The sequence below is a fragment of the Ictidomys tridecemlineatus genome, chromosome 14 (assembly GCF_052094955.1).
Source record: "Ictidomys tridecemlineatus isolate mIctTri1 chromosome 14, mIctTri1.hap1, whole genome shotgun sequence".
Classification (NCBI taxonomy): Eukaryota; Metazoa; Chordata; class Mammalia; order Rodentia; family Sciuridae; genus Ictidomys; species Ictidomys tridecemlineatus.
Window position 1 is genome coordinate 131,354 of NC_135490.1, and position 16,831 is coordinate 148,184.

Genomic DNA, 16,831 nt, shown 5'->3' on the forward strand with positions numbered 1-16,831 from the left:
TTAGTTTTGTTTTTTTTTTATATTTACCCATTTATCTTGAACACTGAGAAGGTATTTGCTGTGGTCAGACACAGTGAGATACTGATCAATCAATTGTATTTTCAACTAATGTTGTAAAATGCATCTCTGAAACATTTGCAATTGTTTTCATTTTATATAATAGCATCATGCACACTCAGCATGAAAAGAGGTTTCTAATTAATTTTGGTATTAATACTGAGTTAGGTACATTGAAAAGATGTTGAGAAAATTACATCTATAATGGTGGAATCTCCCAATTCTTTGTTTTCATTTTTCCTGTGGTACTTCTGCTATTGGTATTAGTATGTTAACTTTAATTTGAATTGTCCTTACAGTTCCTTAAAACATAAAACACTTAGAATTGAGGAAATCACATATAGCGTGTTTATTTTATAAACTGATATAAGATTCAATGAAAGACTTCAGCATTATTAATCAAAATTCCATTAAGTCACAATGTGAGATACAGTATTAAAATTTTATATAGCTAAAGGTTTTTTTTTGTAATATTTATTTTTCAGTTTTTCGGCGGACACAACATCTTTATTTGTACGTGGTGCTGAGGATCGAACCCAGGCCACACGCATACTAGACGAGCGCACTACCGTTTGAGCCACATCCCCAGCCCAGCTAAAGTTTTTTTAACAATGAATTATAGGCACCCTAAGCAAGTATGTAGTTCCAATTATTCATTTACTTAACTTCATTCATTCATAATAAAATAGTTGATAAAAACCACACATCAGAGTGTCTGTTTTTGAAAAAAATTGTTTGGTGAATTACTAACAATGCAGCGTGCAATTTTTATTTATTATTGGTTCATCATACCCATATCTTATCCACAAAGTAATATTGTGGATAATATAATATTCAATAAGTTGTAGCTAAAAACATGAAAAACATGAAAAACCACTTACCATATTGTACAGATTATATAAATTTATGCATTTATATCTCTTTTTTTACATTGGCCTATTTCTGGTATTTTTCTATAGCATTATAAAACAGACTAAAACAACAAGATAAAATGACTTTGAGTCTAAGGCCTCTTACTGTGAGAGTAGGTAGAACATCTAAGATTACATTTTAAAAGCCCTGGTATAGGTTAGATGGTAATGGCTTAGCATTTATGATTCTTATTTATATATATATATATATATATATATATATATATATATATATATATTTCAAAGGTGATATCTTGTATTTCTTATATTCCTCACAGTGCTTAGATTAATGTATTGTCATTTACTTTGGGACTTGACTATGTGGAATTGATTCTGTTTAGTAAAGCAAAAGCAAGAGTGGATCCTTAAAATATAGCAAAGACTCTATGAGAATGTTTTGATTTTTAATGGGAAGAATTGCTACTGATCACAGAGGGAATTTGAATACATGGCTACATCTTGATGATACCCATTAAACACAAATGGTCTGAACTGACTATATCAAAACCATTAGAATACCATGAATAAAGAGGCAGATTTAAAAAAAAAAAAGGTTTGTCTTGCACCATTTTGAGTCTCCTATTAGAGTACAAATTATAGTATTTTTTACCAGGGAAAGGACTCAAAATCATGTAGCTGCTTTTTAAGCCTCTTGTATTCACACAAGTCACCATCAATCATAATACCATTGTAGGTAGAGAAGTGTACATCTTCACAAGCAGAAAAATCAAATACAAAAAGTGCAATATGCCTTATGCAAAAAGGACCTCTTCATTTATGTCATACTTCTTTTAGTTCCCAGGTTACATATCTTTGGGCTCAAGATATTCAACCAGAAGAAAGTAGAGTTCAACCAGTAGAAAGTGTGAGTTCTTCTGTGCCTAAAAAGGTCTGGTTTTTGACTAAAAGCGTTGCCACATTATATACATTTGTAGGGCTACTCTCCAGTGTGAGTTCTGCTGTGGCAAATAAGGTATGATTTTCGACTGAAAGCTTTGCCACATTCTTTACATTTGTAGGGCTTCTCTCCAGTGTGAGTTCTGCTATGGTGAATAAGGGATGAGTTTTGACTGTAAGCTTTGCCACATTCATTACATTTGTAGGGCTTCTCTCCAGTGTGAGTTCTACTGTGGCAAATAAGGTGTGATTTTTGCCTGAAAGCTTTGCCACAATCTTTACAGATGTAGGGCTTCTCTCCAGTGTGTGTTCTGCTGTGGTGAATAAGGCTTATTTTTTTACTGAAAGCTTTGGCACATTCTTTACATTTGTAGGGCTTCTTTCCAGTGTGAGTTCTCCTGTGGCAAATAAGGTATGATTTTCGACTGAAAGCGTTGCCACATTCTTTACATTTGTAGGGTTTGTCTCCAGTGTGAATTCTGCTGTGTTGAATAAGGTCTGTGTTTTGACTGAAAGCGTTGCCACAATCTTTACAGATGTAGGGCTTCTCTCCAGTGTGAGTTCTATTGTGGCGAATAAGGTGTGGTTTTCGACTGAAAGCTTTGCCACATTCTTTACATTTGTAGGGCTTCTCTCCAGTGTGAGTTCTCCTGTGGCAAATAAGGTCTGGTTTTCGACTGAAAGCTTTGCCACATTCTTTACATTTGTAGGGCTTCTCTCCAGTGTGAGTTCTGCTGTGGTAAGTAAGTCCTGCTTTTCGACTGAAAGCTTTGCCACATTCTTTACATTTGTAGGGCTTCTCTCCAGTGTGAGTTCTGCTGTGGAAAACAAGGCCTTCTTTTTGACTGAAAGCTCTGCCACATTCTTTACATTTGTAGGGCTTCTCTCCAGTGTGAGTTCTGCTGTGGCGAATAAGGCCTGGTTTTTCAATAAAAGCTTTGCCACAATCTTTACATTTGTAGGGCTTCTCTCCAGTGTGAGTTCTCCTGTGGTAAGTAAGTCCTGCTTTTTGACTAAAAGCCTTGCCGCATTCTCTACATTTGTAAGGCTTTTCTCCAATGTGAATTCTTCTTTGGTAAATAAGGTTTAATTTTTGACTAAAACCTTTACCATATTCTTCACATTTGTAAGGCTTCTCTTCAGTGTGAATTCTCCTTTGCTTAATAAAGATTGATTTTTCTTTAAAAACTTTATCACATTCTGCCCTTTGGTAAGGCATCTCTCCAGTGTGGTTTCTTCTGTGGTAAATAAGATCTTTTTTTTTTTTTTTTTTTTTTTTTTTACTAAAAGCTTTGCCAAATTGTTTATATTTGTAGGGTTTCTATCCAGTATAAATTCTCTGGTGGTGAACAAGGCCTGATTTTTTTATGATTTCTGGTGTTCACTCTCACTTGTAGTTTTCCATATTTTCTTTTGCTGTAAATAGTCAAGATCACAACTTCTATATTTCCCACTTATCACTTTCTGAAATATATGTTTTATGCCCTTCTCTGGTGAATATTCTTGGGTATCATGAGGAGTCATGGCTGAAATAAACAAAAATATTAAAAAATCAATACCAATCAATGCATATCAAGTATAATAAATTGATTTTTATATTTTTAAATTCGTGTGATATGATGATTTCTTTCATCGACAAATACACGTTTGTTTATTTCCTAAATATATCATGGTATTTTATACTATATATACAAGGTAAAATGACAAAATATAATGAATTAACACAAAAAAGAATAAATTAACACAATCATTATTTTATATAATTATCAGTTTTGTTCTTACAAGGTATTGTATTCCTTCTATTAGCATTTATGAAGAACATAATACACTCACCATGTGGTAAAACAAAACTCTTGACCCTCTAATGCTCAATAAAATACAAATATGTGAATTTGACTATAATATCAACCCTACAAAAAACACAGTACCTGGTGAGCAAAATTTTACTCACTAAATTTCTGACTTCCACATGTGAATCAAATGCTTGTGCAACTTAATCTCTGCTTACTACATTTCACTTAATGCAAAGTCGTGCATATATTTCTTATAACACTTTAAGAGACAAAATATTTTTACAACTAAATAATAATAGTATATAAGTACAATATTTTTACTCATTTGATCATTGATGGGTACATATATTGAGTCCCTAGCTTTAATACTGAGAACAATGTGTGCTTTAAACACAAAAGCAGAGGTATCTCTTCAATTTTGTGATTTAATTTTTCATGGATACATATTTAGCACTGGCATTTCTGAATCTTTATGTCATCCAACTTTTAATTTTTTATGTGTGGTGCTTGAGATTAACTCCCCAAATACTATATCACTGAACTACAACACAAGTCTTTTAAACATTGTTTGAGTCATGCTGTTTCTAAATTTCTATGACTTCCCTTAAACATGAATTAGCAAATATTACAAGGATGCAGCACTTTTCTTGCCTATTTTTATTTATTTAAAAGTTTTTATACTTTTTTCCCAAAATGGACTATATAATCTACTGTTGGCTCCTTTAATGAACAAATAAAAATAATACAGCAAATATAAACAAAGAGAAGCATGGCTTAATCCAAGTGACAAAAAATAAAAACAAAATTAAGAACTGAAAATTAGGGTACTGGCAGTTATGAATTACTCAAAGAACACTAAATAACTATTTATAGAAAGTTTGGAGGGTGAAATTGAGACAAAAATATTAATATAAATAATCACAAATTGAGTATGTGAATAATTCTTTAGGAAAAAATGAGAGGATCATTCCTAGTGTGCAAAGCTGAAACTCTACCAATATGGGAGAGGCTTATCAAGCAGGACAAAGTTTAAGACAAGTCTATGAAATACTGTAAAAATTAAAAACCTAAAGGATATATAAAGAGAAGTGGGAGATATTGAATGAAAAGAATCCAAGCATGCCACAATAAAAAGCAATGATCCAGAAATTAAATCATTAATCAAAATAGAAAATAAGAAATATAGAAAACAAATTACAAAGTAGAAGTATAATGAATTTTTCACTTCAAAATATTTATTATTATCAATGAGTTATTGCACAACACAAAACAAAAGAAAAAAATTGCTAACAGGAATGAATCTAAAAAATGAAACTGCCAAGTCAGTTCCAGCAGAGAGCAAGGAAAGAAATCAGGCATGATCTGCTCCTAGAGGCCCTATTGGTTTAAAGATGGATAATTCCCCTGCCTTTATATATCATCTTTTTACACAATTTTTAATCAATAAGATACAGTTTTAAATCATGAAATTTCTCATAATCCTTTTGGATAAGATTTGTTGAGTGAGAAAATTGTATCTTAATACTTGCCTTTTAAAACAGAATCAAAGATCTAGCCTCATATTAATATGCATTAAATATTGTTTTATTTACACTTAATGTGTTCAGTATACAACATCAAGTTAAATACTCAAAATTGGTCATCTGCATTGAATAGGCATTTTATCCTCAAACAGCCATTACCAAAATAATTAGGTAAAATATAAGATTACACACACACACACAAAAAAATTAAATAAATAAATGAACAAACAAACAAACAAACAAACCCTCATGAGTAACAAGCCCTAAAATCAACAGCCTATCTCATGCATGATTACAACAAATGGATTTGGGGTTCTCTCCTGATAATTATCTCAGTCTTTACTACACAATCTGGAGACATGCTGGACTTATGGCACATGGAAGCTCACAAAGGGCTTTAGAAAGAAGCTGAAAACACCTTACAATGATGGAACAAAAATGCTCAGGATTTCACCTGCCGATATAAGCCTCACTATACTGGTCAGTGGGAGGTGAAGGCTAAGCTACCACAGAGAGACCCTCTGGCCACAAGACTCTGGAGAGGACCATGAGGAATCCCTAGCCATGACTGCCAGTTTCCACCATTGCCACTCCTGTCAGTTTAAGCCACCTTCCTACCCAGTCTCAAGATAACAAGGCACACTTACCATTTCCTAGCTTTCAGGGTTCTCAGCATTCTCTCTCTTTTTTTTTTTAATTGGTTGTTCAAAACATTACAAAGCTCTTGACATATCATATTTCATACATTAGATTCAAGTGGACTATGAACTCCCATTTTTACCCCAAATACAGATTGCAGAATCACATCGGTTACACACCCACATTTTTACATAATGCCCTATTAGTAACTGTTGTATTCTGCTACCTTTCCTATCCTCTACTATCCCCCCTCCCCTCCCCTCCCATCTTCTCTCTCTTCCTCATCCACTGTAATTCATTTCTCTCCTTGTTTATTTTCCCATTCCCCTCACCCAGATGCCCTTCAATAGATGAATGGATAAAAAAAATGTGGCATTTATACACCATGGAGTATTACATAGCACTAAAAAATGACAAAATCATGGAATTTGCAGGGAAATGGATGGCACTAGAGCAGATTATGCTTAGTGAAGCTAGCCAATCCCTAAAAAACAAATACCAAATGTCTTCTCAGCATTCTTCCTGTGATTTGTTTTCAGTTTCTGCATATCATAGACACCTGGGCTCTGGATCCAGCAAAGAAAGCCTACAAAAAGACTGAAAAAAATGGCGGGCTCCAGACAGGAAGGAAACAGAAGATTGTGGAAGCCCTCCCCATCATTACCAGCTGCATGAGGATTGGACAATTCTCACCTAAGAGACTGATTGGTCAAGGCTTCAGGCACTGCCTCCAACCTGAGCCAAGTGGGTGCAGAATCAAAGGCTGAATGACAGGCTGCTCCACTGTCATTGTTAAAAGACTACAGATCAGGGCTGAGGATATAGCTTGTTTTGCTTATATAAGGCCATGGATTCAATCCCCTGCACTACACACATACACTCCCGCCAAAAAAATTAAGTAAAGGATTTTTGGGTAGAGCCCTTCCCTAGCATGGGTGAGGTACTGGGTTGAACACCCAGCACCACATTAAAAAACTAACCAACAAACAAACTACAAATGGTATTGTGTCCATCTACAAAAAAAATATATTAAAAAAAAAAATAAAGACTGTGTATTGGACTTGTGCCCCTTCACTACAGAACCCATAAACATTTTTATATATAATTTATACATATGTCTTCAGACAGTGTATAAAATTCTCCCATGTTGGCTTTTCAAGTAACTTATATTACAGGTATGCTTCACAACCCTGAAATCCTCCCCACATCACTTATTATTATTATTATTATTATTATTATTATTATTATTATGTCAGTGAATGTGGTTATTTTAAGGCAAAGTTTTCTTTCAATACTAGGACATATCCCAGAGGAAAGTGCATTGACACTTATAACTGTTTATAAGGTTAAAGCAATTTTTGAATAAATGTCTATATTTTTATTTATGAAAATGATATCACAATTTTAATATTTTTTTTAACTTTTCTGTTCTTTGTCTCATAAAAAACAGTTTGAGCTTTAAACTCATTAGCAATGTCCTCATATCCTTCCCCCCAAAAAAGTGACTCACAGGTATAATTCAAATTATTGAGACTCATAAATTTTGGATCCTTTATTTTAACTAGTGAAGTCTATAGATTTTCTTTTTATTTTCATCATTAAAATGAAGCCCACTTTTTATAGCTTTCTTAGTGTGTGACTGACTTCTAATATTCTGCATATTTTACCCCCAATTCTGATCACTTTGGACTACTGATGTCTTGATGGAGGGGATCTCAAAATTGTCATGCACAAGGCAGGAAATGGATATAGTAAGATGTAAGACTGGAGATTGCCGAGTATGTAGCTTTTGCATTACAAAATAAGTATTGGTGGATTATATGCGAGTAGGGAGAAAAAGAGCAATAAAAAAAAGAAAAACTTGAGCAGTAGAGGGGTTCATATGCTACAAGTCTACAATGATGGTATGAATGTAGAGGGGTAGTGTTCTTGGAAGCAGCAATAAAATTTGGGGGGAAAGAAAAAGTTAATTTTTTGCACAGTTCCCAAATGAGAGAGCCAGGTGAATGGGTTCTGTGTTCAACTCTTCCCACCTAGGAGTGGAATTTATAGTTCACAGGGTATGTCTCAGTAAGTAGTAAAACACCATTTCCATGTACCTTTACACTTTGTCATGGCTACAAGCTGACTTTGACAATTCCAGTCACATTACATCTTTGCACTTGTTAGTTATTCATTTATTAATTAATTTATTCCATTATTTATTTGTTCCTTTATTAATTCACTTTCTTTAGTTGTCATTGTTTTTACATTACTGGTGATTATATAATTGCATAAATATTCTGAATGTTAACTTTTTCTTAAATATTGTTTTATATGTTTACTCATACATTTACATTTCATTTAAATGTTTTTTCCTTGGCCAAGCATGATTTATATTAGACCTTTATCTTTGTTTATTTAGACTAGATAAAATCACATTATTCCAAATAATTCAAGGATCTATCATCTTAGCAGAACCCTAATCACCCACTAAAGTTGACCCAGTCTAGGTCAACTTACAGCTGTGTCAAAACTCCTCTTTTTTCTTATACAAAACTTAATAAAAAATTTCTCTCTCACTTTTATATATTGGAGAGTAGACTAACTTCCCCAAGAAGCAGTTAATAACCTAGATGAGTTTTCCAAGTAGCTCACTATTACTTTTGAATTATTTACATCCTTGACACTAAGAGTGTCACTGATTACTTTTTTATTTTTGCAAGATATCTCTCTCTCTCTCTCATATTTCAAATTGAAATCAGATATGCTTTTTTGCTATGAAACACTCTCAGCCTTTAATAAAATATTCTATAAAGCAAAAGGGTTTTGCTTATTTTTTTAGAGCCTCACTAAGTTGCTAAGGCTGGCTGACTTTAATCTAATGTTATAGAAGTTATACATACGTACCATTGTATACTCACCAGGAGTAGTATACACAATAACAGTAAAGCAAAACTGAATGAAAAAAATGGAATGAATGAATGAATAGATAAATAAATAGATGAAAAAGTACAAAGATTTTATGTGATTGGAATTGTCAAAGGTTGATTGTGGCCACACAAATTGGTAAAGCTAATTGGAAATGGTTTTATACTACCTACTGAAACATTCACTATGAATTATCAATTCCACTCTAAGGAGGGAAGAAATAAACACATAACCCATTCATCTGACTCTTTCTCTTGGGGACTGTGCCAGAGTTTCCTTCTTTTTTTTCTACCTTATTTCTGCCTCCAAAGAAACTACCCCTTGCCCTCATGCTACCATTGATCTACCATTAGACTTTTTAAATCTGAACCCTTGGGTTGGTCATTCTTTCCCTCTTTCTTTCACAGCACTTTTTTTCTCTACCTTTATTTCACAAATACATCCACCAATCTCACATCCCAACCCATCCCAGTTCTGCCTTTTCCATGGATTACTTTGAGATCCCCTCCACTCAGATATCAATAGTCCAGAGTAAAGTCAGCTTAGGGTGTTATACATGCAGGTTTTTAGAAGTCATTTACATAACAATAAGCTTATAAAAAGTGGGATGTATTTTATCTGAGGTTAAAAAGAAAATCTACAGAATACACTGTTTAATTGAAGTGTCTAAAATTCATTAATCTCAATAATTTGAAAAAAGAAATCCTATAAAAAGGAGAATAAAGAAAAGAACATAATACAAAAAGTGACAAATTTGAAGACACACCAAATGTATATATCCAAAGAGTGTCATATATTGGTGTTTTCAAAAGACAAATTAATTTGAAATAAGTGTGGTTAATGTGAGATGTAGTAATCATTTTTTAATTATATATAATGGTAGTATATATGTATATCTAAAAAATGCATCTCATATAATTATGAGTTTACATTTCAAGAAATGAATGCTACAGTAATTTTTTTTTTTAATTTTGCTAACAAGTTTGAGTTTGCACACTGGTCTCCTCACTGGGCTGGGAGCAACTTGAGGCCTTGTTTATCCTGTGTCTGCTGAGAAGCTTGACACCAAACAGGCCCTCCATAAACAACCTCTAATGATAAATAAGTAAATGCATGAAAGAAACAATGAATAGATTCTTTGCAAGAACAGCTGTGCTGTAGAAAGGAGTGGACCTGGGATGACTTCAGGTCAGATTTCAAAGTCAAGGCCCTGCATATCAAAAGCAAATCTTACCTACAATAATTAGATTGTAAAATGCTAGACTTTTCCAAACCAAGGTACATGCACATAGTTAGATCAGCAGTATACAACTTGTCTGAATATCTGCAAATTGTGGGTGTTTCTACAGCTTACTGTGGCACCACCTCCTAATGACTTTATTATCATGTATCCTAACATGAAAACGACAGACTGGACTAGTCTCTTTGAGAACTCTGTTTGTCCAAATGAAGTATCTGGAAATATGGCAAAGCTTTTTGAATTTGATGAGCTGAGTGGCATTGGGGGCTTGCTTCAAGCAATAAACCCTCTATTTTCTTTTTCTCAAAAGTGTTTCCTCAATATTAAATTGGAATTAATTGGCTTTGGATAGGGACCAAGCTTTTTGTTTAGAAATCTTGCCACACCAGGTGGGACTCCAGAGAAGCTCACACTTCTCTTACCCTGCAACTGACCAGGTCTTACTTCTCTTACCCTGCAACTGACCAGGTCTCCCCCAGGGACACTGTTAACTCAAAGTCTTATGGGTGAAGTTTTTGAAAGTGGAGGGAAGAACAGTAGCTCTGGGGCACAAGGTCCATAATGAGCTCGGAGCCTAGTGAAACTCCTTAGGGATATCCCAAAGTTCTGCATGTCCCATTCCCCTGAGAAATTTCCTCCCTCCTAACCCTGAAAGTTTTGTCCAGTGTGTGGCATGATGCAAATTTGTGTGGAGCTAGGCAGAGCAAATCTATTACTACAGAATCTAGATGCTGTCTTTAAATAGACATCAGCATGGGAATATGGCTGAAAACCACTATCCCCCTCCGTACACCTTATGTGTAGCAGTGCAACTGGAATTTAACACAGTCTTTTCCTTCTTTGGTTTGTTTAGAGAGGACACCTACTTGAAGATTGTGTATGTGTATGTTAAACCCCATGTGTTTTGTTTTAGATATATTTCAGTCTATTCTAATGTAACAAAGTTTTTCAGTCTGAACATTCTAGCAGCCATCACTCAAACACTAATTGCTGTCAATGGGAAAAGATATCTTCCCACATCTTTTTTTGGTCCTTGAAACCATCCCACTTTTTTTTTTTTCTTTTACCTTAAGGACCAATTACTGACACTTGGGAATTATAAATGTACAAAAACACATGAACAGAAGGTATACAGGAAAAAAAAATACAGCTAGTTTAAGCATAAGATGCTCAGCCTCATTAATAATGATAGCAATGCACGTTAAAACTACTCTATATTGATAATTCTCATCTATCAAACTGTTAACAAATTCAAGGGTTGTAAACACACTACATTGGAAAGGCCCCAGAAAAATAGGAACTCTCTCATACACTGCAATCTGCCCTCTTGTATCTGTGATATTCATACTGGATTCGACAATCATAGGTGAAAATATTTTTTTTAAAAATTGTCATACTGAACACATACCAACTTTCTTCCTTGTCATTATTCCATAAGCAATACATTATAACAACTATTTACATGGAATTTACATTGTATTAGGTTTTCTAAGCAATCTAAAGATGATTTAAAAGTATGTGCAGGATGTTCATAGGTTATATGCAAACACTATGCTTTTTTATATGAGACTTAAGCATCCTTGTATTTCAGTATCCACAAAGGGGTCCTCAAACCAATCCTTCATGAATAATTAAGAGAAACTGGGAGTTAAAAATGGTGCAACACTTAAGAAAGGAAATATTTAACAAAATTATAAATGCACTGCCCACAGGTGCAGCAATTCCTCTTCTAGGAGATGTACCTGCACATGTATAAAATGATATGTATACAAGATGTTTCATGACAGTATGGTCTGTGATAAACCTAGAGACAACCCAAATACCCACCAGGGGGAATGGTTAAGTAAACAAGGCATTAATAGACACTGTTTAAATATAGCTGTGTTTTTTTAAAGTGTTTTCTATAAACAAATATTATATTCTTTCTAAATAAATACTAATAAGAAAATATCTCAAGAGCATATAAAGAAAAAGCCATGAGACAAAATTACTTACATTGTATGCTAATTTTATATAAAAAGAATATAGTACACTGGCATTTCTCCTACTCTAAAAGGAAACAATTGACATCTATGGGAAATAATTAAAGGAGGTTATCTAATAAAGAAGGGTAAAGGTGGGGGGGCAAAGCAGTTAGAAATCAGATTTTTCCAAGCATGCCTATGTCATTTTAACTTTTGAACCATAAGAACGTGTTATCTACATTAAAAGAATTTTTAAACATTAAAAAAAATACTTACAGAAAGAAGAGAGACATCTATAGATAAGACTTAAAACCAAGCTTTAAAGAGATTTTTTTGCTCTGAAATTAGATGCTGAAAAGCAATCTTGGTGTGGTCATCGCAATATATATATATATATATGCTTTTCCCCCCTTCAATCAAGTAAAGGATATGATAATCTGTTTTTAAAAAGCTATCTGAAGGAGTACAAAATTAGGAAAGAGGAGAAAAATGTACAATGAGGACACTTTAGTATAATGGTTCTCCAAGTATGGTCCCTGTACCAGCAGCATCAGCATCATGTGATAACTTGTTAAAATTAAAATTCTCAGGCTCCCACCCACTACTGAATCAGAAACTTTGTACTAGTCCAGCAATCCTGGTAGTACCCTCACGTCTGAGAGTCACATATCTTGTCTGGTGCTTCCCACAGGTTCATGTGCACCACCAGTCTGCATTTCAAACAAGCTCCAGGATGCTTCAGATATGCTGCTCTAGGACCACACTCACACTTGGATAAGTAAAGCTGAAGTCCTCCTGGGGAAAAAAGGTATGTAACCTTCATATGGTTGAGTTTCCTATGAAACCAGTCCTCAGTATCAGAAGGAAAGTCCTTATACAGGCTTCCTAGCCAAGAGAGATCATGGAGCTAGTTTCCCAAGTAAACTGTGCACACAGAGAATAAATGTTTTCAAATACATTCTTATAAAAACTATAACAACTATGAATCATCGAAATTCAATTTAAGGACATCTTACTTGGAAAAAAAAAGTATAAGGGGACCTACAAACTTTCAGAAATGGGGGAAAAAAAAACAAAAAAAAGTAATCCATATTCCATAAATTCTGCTTGTGTTGTCTGAACAACTTAACCTCAAATGCATTAACTGCCCGCCATGTGCTCTCCATGGAAAAGCACCAAGAAGTTTGTTCCCCTCAAACCCTTTTCAAAAAAATTGTAGTCATGTTTATGAACACCAGTCTTCCATTGTTTTACATGAAGAGAAAGATCTCTATAGGGAACTTCTGAATAAAGAATGCTGATTTAGCTGAGCTCTGCGCGCACAGGCCAAGGCCTGGGAGCAGCGCCTGCGCGACCCGAGCTCCCCCAGCCCTCCCCGAGCCCCGAGCTGCCCAACCCCAGGCCGGTGGTGGCCGCTCCCGCGTGGAGCCACCCTGCGCCCTGAGCCCGCAGCGGCCCCTCGCCTTCCTCTTCCCCGGTTCTGCGCACCACCACTTCCAACCCACTGGCCACCATGTAGGTGGAGTGGAGGAGGCCCTGCCGCCCACGGGCGCCCAGAAGGCCAAGAAAACAGTGCGGGCGGGTGGCGGCAGCAGCGGGCGCAGCGGCAAGAAGAACCAGCTGGACAAGTACGCTCTCAGCTGGTGGCACGGACTATGGGATCTGCAGTCTGGGCAAGCGTGGCGCCATCCAAACGGAGGCCAGGAAGGTGGCAGTGGTTGGATCAGCACAGAGGGCGCACCTACCTCAAGTACTCCATGCAAGTGCTGGTGCAGGACGACTGGCTGCCGCAGGTCAATGGCAAGGGTGCCCCAGACTCCTTCCAGTTCAACCTCAAGAAGCTGGAGGCCTGTGAGGGTGCGCCCCTCCCCCGCCACAAGCTGCAGACACGCCCAAGAAGCCAGAGGCGCCGCCCCCTGGCCTGCCAAAGGCTCCACAGCCGACAAGCATGACCCGAAGGCAGTGCAGCCAAGGACAAAGGCTGCAGCAGCGTTGGCGGGGAGCGAGACAGTGAAGAAGGTGGCCAAGCCCAGCGCCCCCAAGGTGCCCAAGCGCGCAAGTGTGCGGAGCCTCCTACGTCAAGGCTGGCGGGGCTGCGGGCTCCCCTCCCCCAGGCTGCTGGGGCCTCCCCTCCCCTCCCCTCCTCCACGCAGTGTGAGAAGATTTTTGAAACAGCCTGGGTGAAGCCCTGAATTTCAATCCTGCTTGGCAATGGCTGTCGCCATGGTTACCGCCTCCCAAGGGGTGCCAATGGGGTGGGCTGGTTGGCTAGCTTCCAGTGGCCTGGCCCCCTCCCTCTTGCTGCTCTGGGCTTGCAACAATTGCTCCAGGCCCTGGGGCAGCATGGTGCTCCCCTCCTGGCTGTGGGCCTCCAGGAAGCCACAATAAAAGATTGTTGACTTTTTGCAAAAAAAAAAAAAAAAAAGCTAGTTTAGACTGAAGGATTTAGAAGTCAAATGTGGTGTCACATGGCCTTTAATCTCAGAAGCTCTGGAGGCTGAGACAGGAGCCAGCCTCAGTGATGGTGAGGCACTAAGCAACTCAGTGAGACCCTATCTCTAAATAAAATATAAAATAGGGCTAGGTATGTAGGTCTGTGGGTGAGTGCCCCTGACTTCAATCCCTGGAACTCACCCTCCCGCAAAAATAAAGGATATAGAAATCTGAAACTTCTTTTTGCGAGTCACCTTTGACTAGCTTTGGGTGCTAAAAATTAACCAATGTGCTGACATTTTTTATATACTTCCTATTTCATTGCCTCTGAGATGCCATCACCTTTAAGACACTTAGAACATTCTTATTCTATTGTACCACTCAGAAGAAAAATTGCCATATGGTTTCAACATGCCAATTTTAAGATTCCATCCATCTCAGATGTGCATCTTAAAATCAATGAAATGCCTTAATTATAAATCCTTGAGTTCCCGTTGAGTTCTCCTGGGATTCAGAAAGTATTTGGGATTCAAAGCCTGGTGGAGTACGTTAATTAGGCGGGAGAACGTGATTTCCCCAGAACGTGTTTGTAGAGGGCCGGTGTGAGTTCGGGAATAAAGAATTGCTGTTTGAATCTACAAAGCTGTGGGTGGCTCAAGATTTTGTGCCCAGCCAGACTGCGGCAAAACACCTTACAAGATTTTTTAAAAATCAAAATAAACATCCTTTTTAGAGATAAACAAGTTGAAGGAATTTTTGTTACATGTAGCTAGCTTGAGCTAAACTTTATTTTAATTCTTCTCTATCATAACTAGCAGTGTTTCAAGTAAAAAGATAATTTGTAATGAGCCATACCATGAGGACTGGTATATGTACATCTATCTACATTTTCAAAATTTGCTAATATAAACACCAGTAAGTAGAAAGGGTTATTTTAAAAGTGCTTACAACTGGGCATGTTGCTGCTTGCTTGTAATCCCAATAATTTGGGAGGCTGAAGCAGGAGGATCCCAAGTTTGAGACTGCTTCAACAGCTTCACAAGATCCCGTTTCAAGAAGGGGAGAAAGAGCTGGAACTCAGTGGTAGAGCCCCTCTGGGTTCAATCCCTAGTAAGTAAGTAACCCACCCCCCAAAGTGATGCCATGAATGTATATTCTACTCAACTCAGATCTGCTGTCACTTCACAACTCTGTTCTCACATCAAACTTAATTATAAACCACAGAATTGTATGGTAAATTATTTGTTTTCCTTCTAGTTAACTCTTATGTATCTCAAATGTAAAACTCCATAAAGGCATACAAGTTTTTTCTATTTGACAACATATCCTCCATGCTTAGAAACTGGAACGTTTTACTTGCTCAAAATAATAAAAATTAATTATTTCAATTTGGCTGACTTCTCAGGTCAAAGAGATTCAATATATCTCTAAACAATTGAAAATATATTCTTCTCCGAGAAGTCTTTATTTACATGTTTGTTTCCATAGCACTTTTCAATAGTAATAAATAACAAGCACTGCTGAGGGCCATTGCCAAGTACGAATGACGCATCGAAATTTCCTTGCCAGCGTACCCCATGTTGCTTAGAGGAAGGACTCGTGGAAATGGACATTTGAAGTGACATTGCATGAATGTTTGAGAAAGGTGACCCTGCTCAAGGACCAGGGTGGATCCTGGTTTAAGGAGGATCCTACTGGATTAGGGCGGATCAGGTTTTAGGGAGTATCCCGCTCCTTGGGTTTAGGGCGGTTCCAGGTTTAAGGTGTACCCTGCCGGGGGAATAGGGCGTATCCTGCTGCCTCAGGCAAGGAAGGGACGTAGATCTCTGTGGGTGTTGGAAGGCCATTCCACCACGGCCCAGCAGTGTGACTTTGGACAGGGCGTGGCATCTCTCTGTGCAGCCTGAGCATGGAAGCACACAAGTTAAGTGCCTGGCACACAGCAAAGTGGTGCTGCCTTGGCTAGAAGCACCAACCCCGTCGCCTGGGGAAACTGAGGCAGGCCCCGGGGTTGCACCCAAGTGGGAGGGATTGGCCCATGGCCCTTGGCACCTCGCCCCACTCTGGGTCCCCAATGGCAGGGACTCCGCGGCGCTGCTGCAGCTGTGGGGCGTGCTGGCTGTCTCCAAAGATGCGGGCCACCCACCGACCCGCTCCCCTTGCCCAGGCCTAGGTCTCTGCGGCTCTCAACCTCCTCAGCCCAAAAGGGACGCTGCCACTGCCCGCAGCCAGATCTCAGGAGACTTTACTCCTCTCCTCACTCCCCTGCCCTCAGGGCGGCGCCCCCAGACCGGGTCTGGAACCAGCTCAGCATGCTCCCTTTTACATGGCCCCGGGCCAGGGGTCAAGATTAGCCATTCTCACAACTTCCTATCTGCTAGGAGCCACTGCAAAGTATTACATTCATATGGAAATTGGGCTCCTACTGTTCACTTAGGCCCATTTGGGGACTCAAGTTACAAGA

General features: G+C 37.7%; 1 protein-coding gene across 1 annotated transcript; it reads right to left on the bottom strand.

The window, feature by feature from the left end:
- Positions 1-382: 382 nt before the first annotated feature.
- Positions 383-14,004, bottom strand: LOC120891991 (uncharacterized). Its single transcript, XM_078030701.1, has 2 exons — positions 13,680-14,004; positions 383-3,391 (listed from the first exon to the last, which is right to left on the bottom strand). Exon 2 carries the CDS (start codon positions 3,082-3,084, stop codon positions 1,906-1,908), a length of 1,179 nt encoding a protein of 392 aa, XP_077886827.1. The 5' UTR covers positions 3,085-3,391; positions 13,680-14,004; the 3' UTR covers positions 383-1,905.
- Between the last annotated feature and the right edge of the window lie 2,827 nt (positions 14,005-16,831).

Bases quoted from the DNA above. Each gene is read 5' to 3' on its own strand.
- LOC120891991 (XM_078030701.1), bottom strand. From the start codon at position 3,084: ATGCCTTACCAAAGGGCAGAATGTGATAAAGTTTTTAAAGAAAAATCA.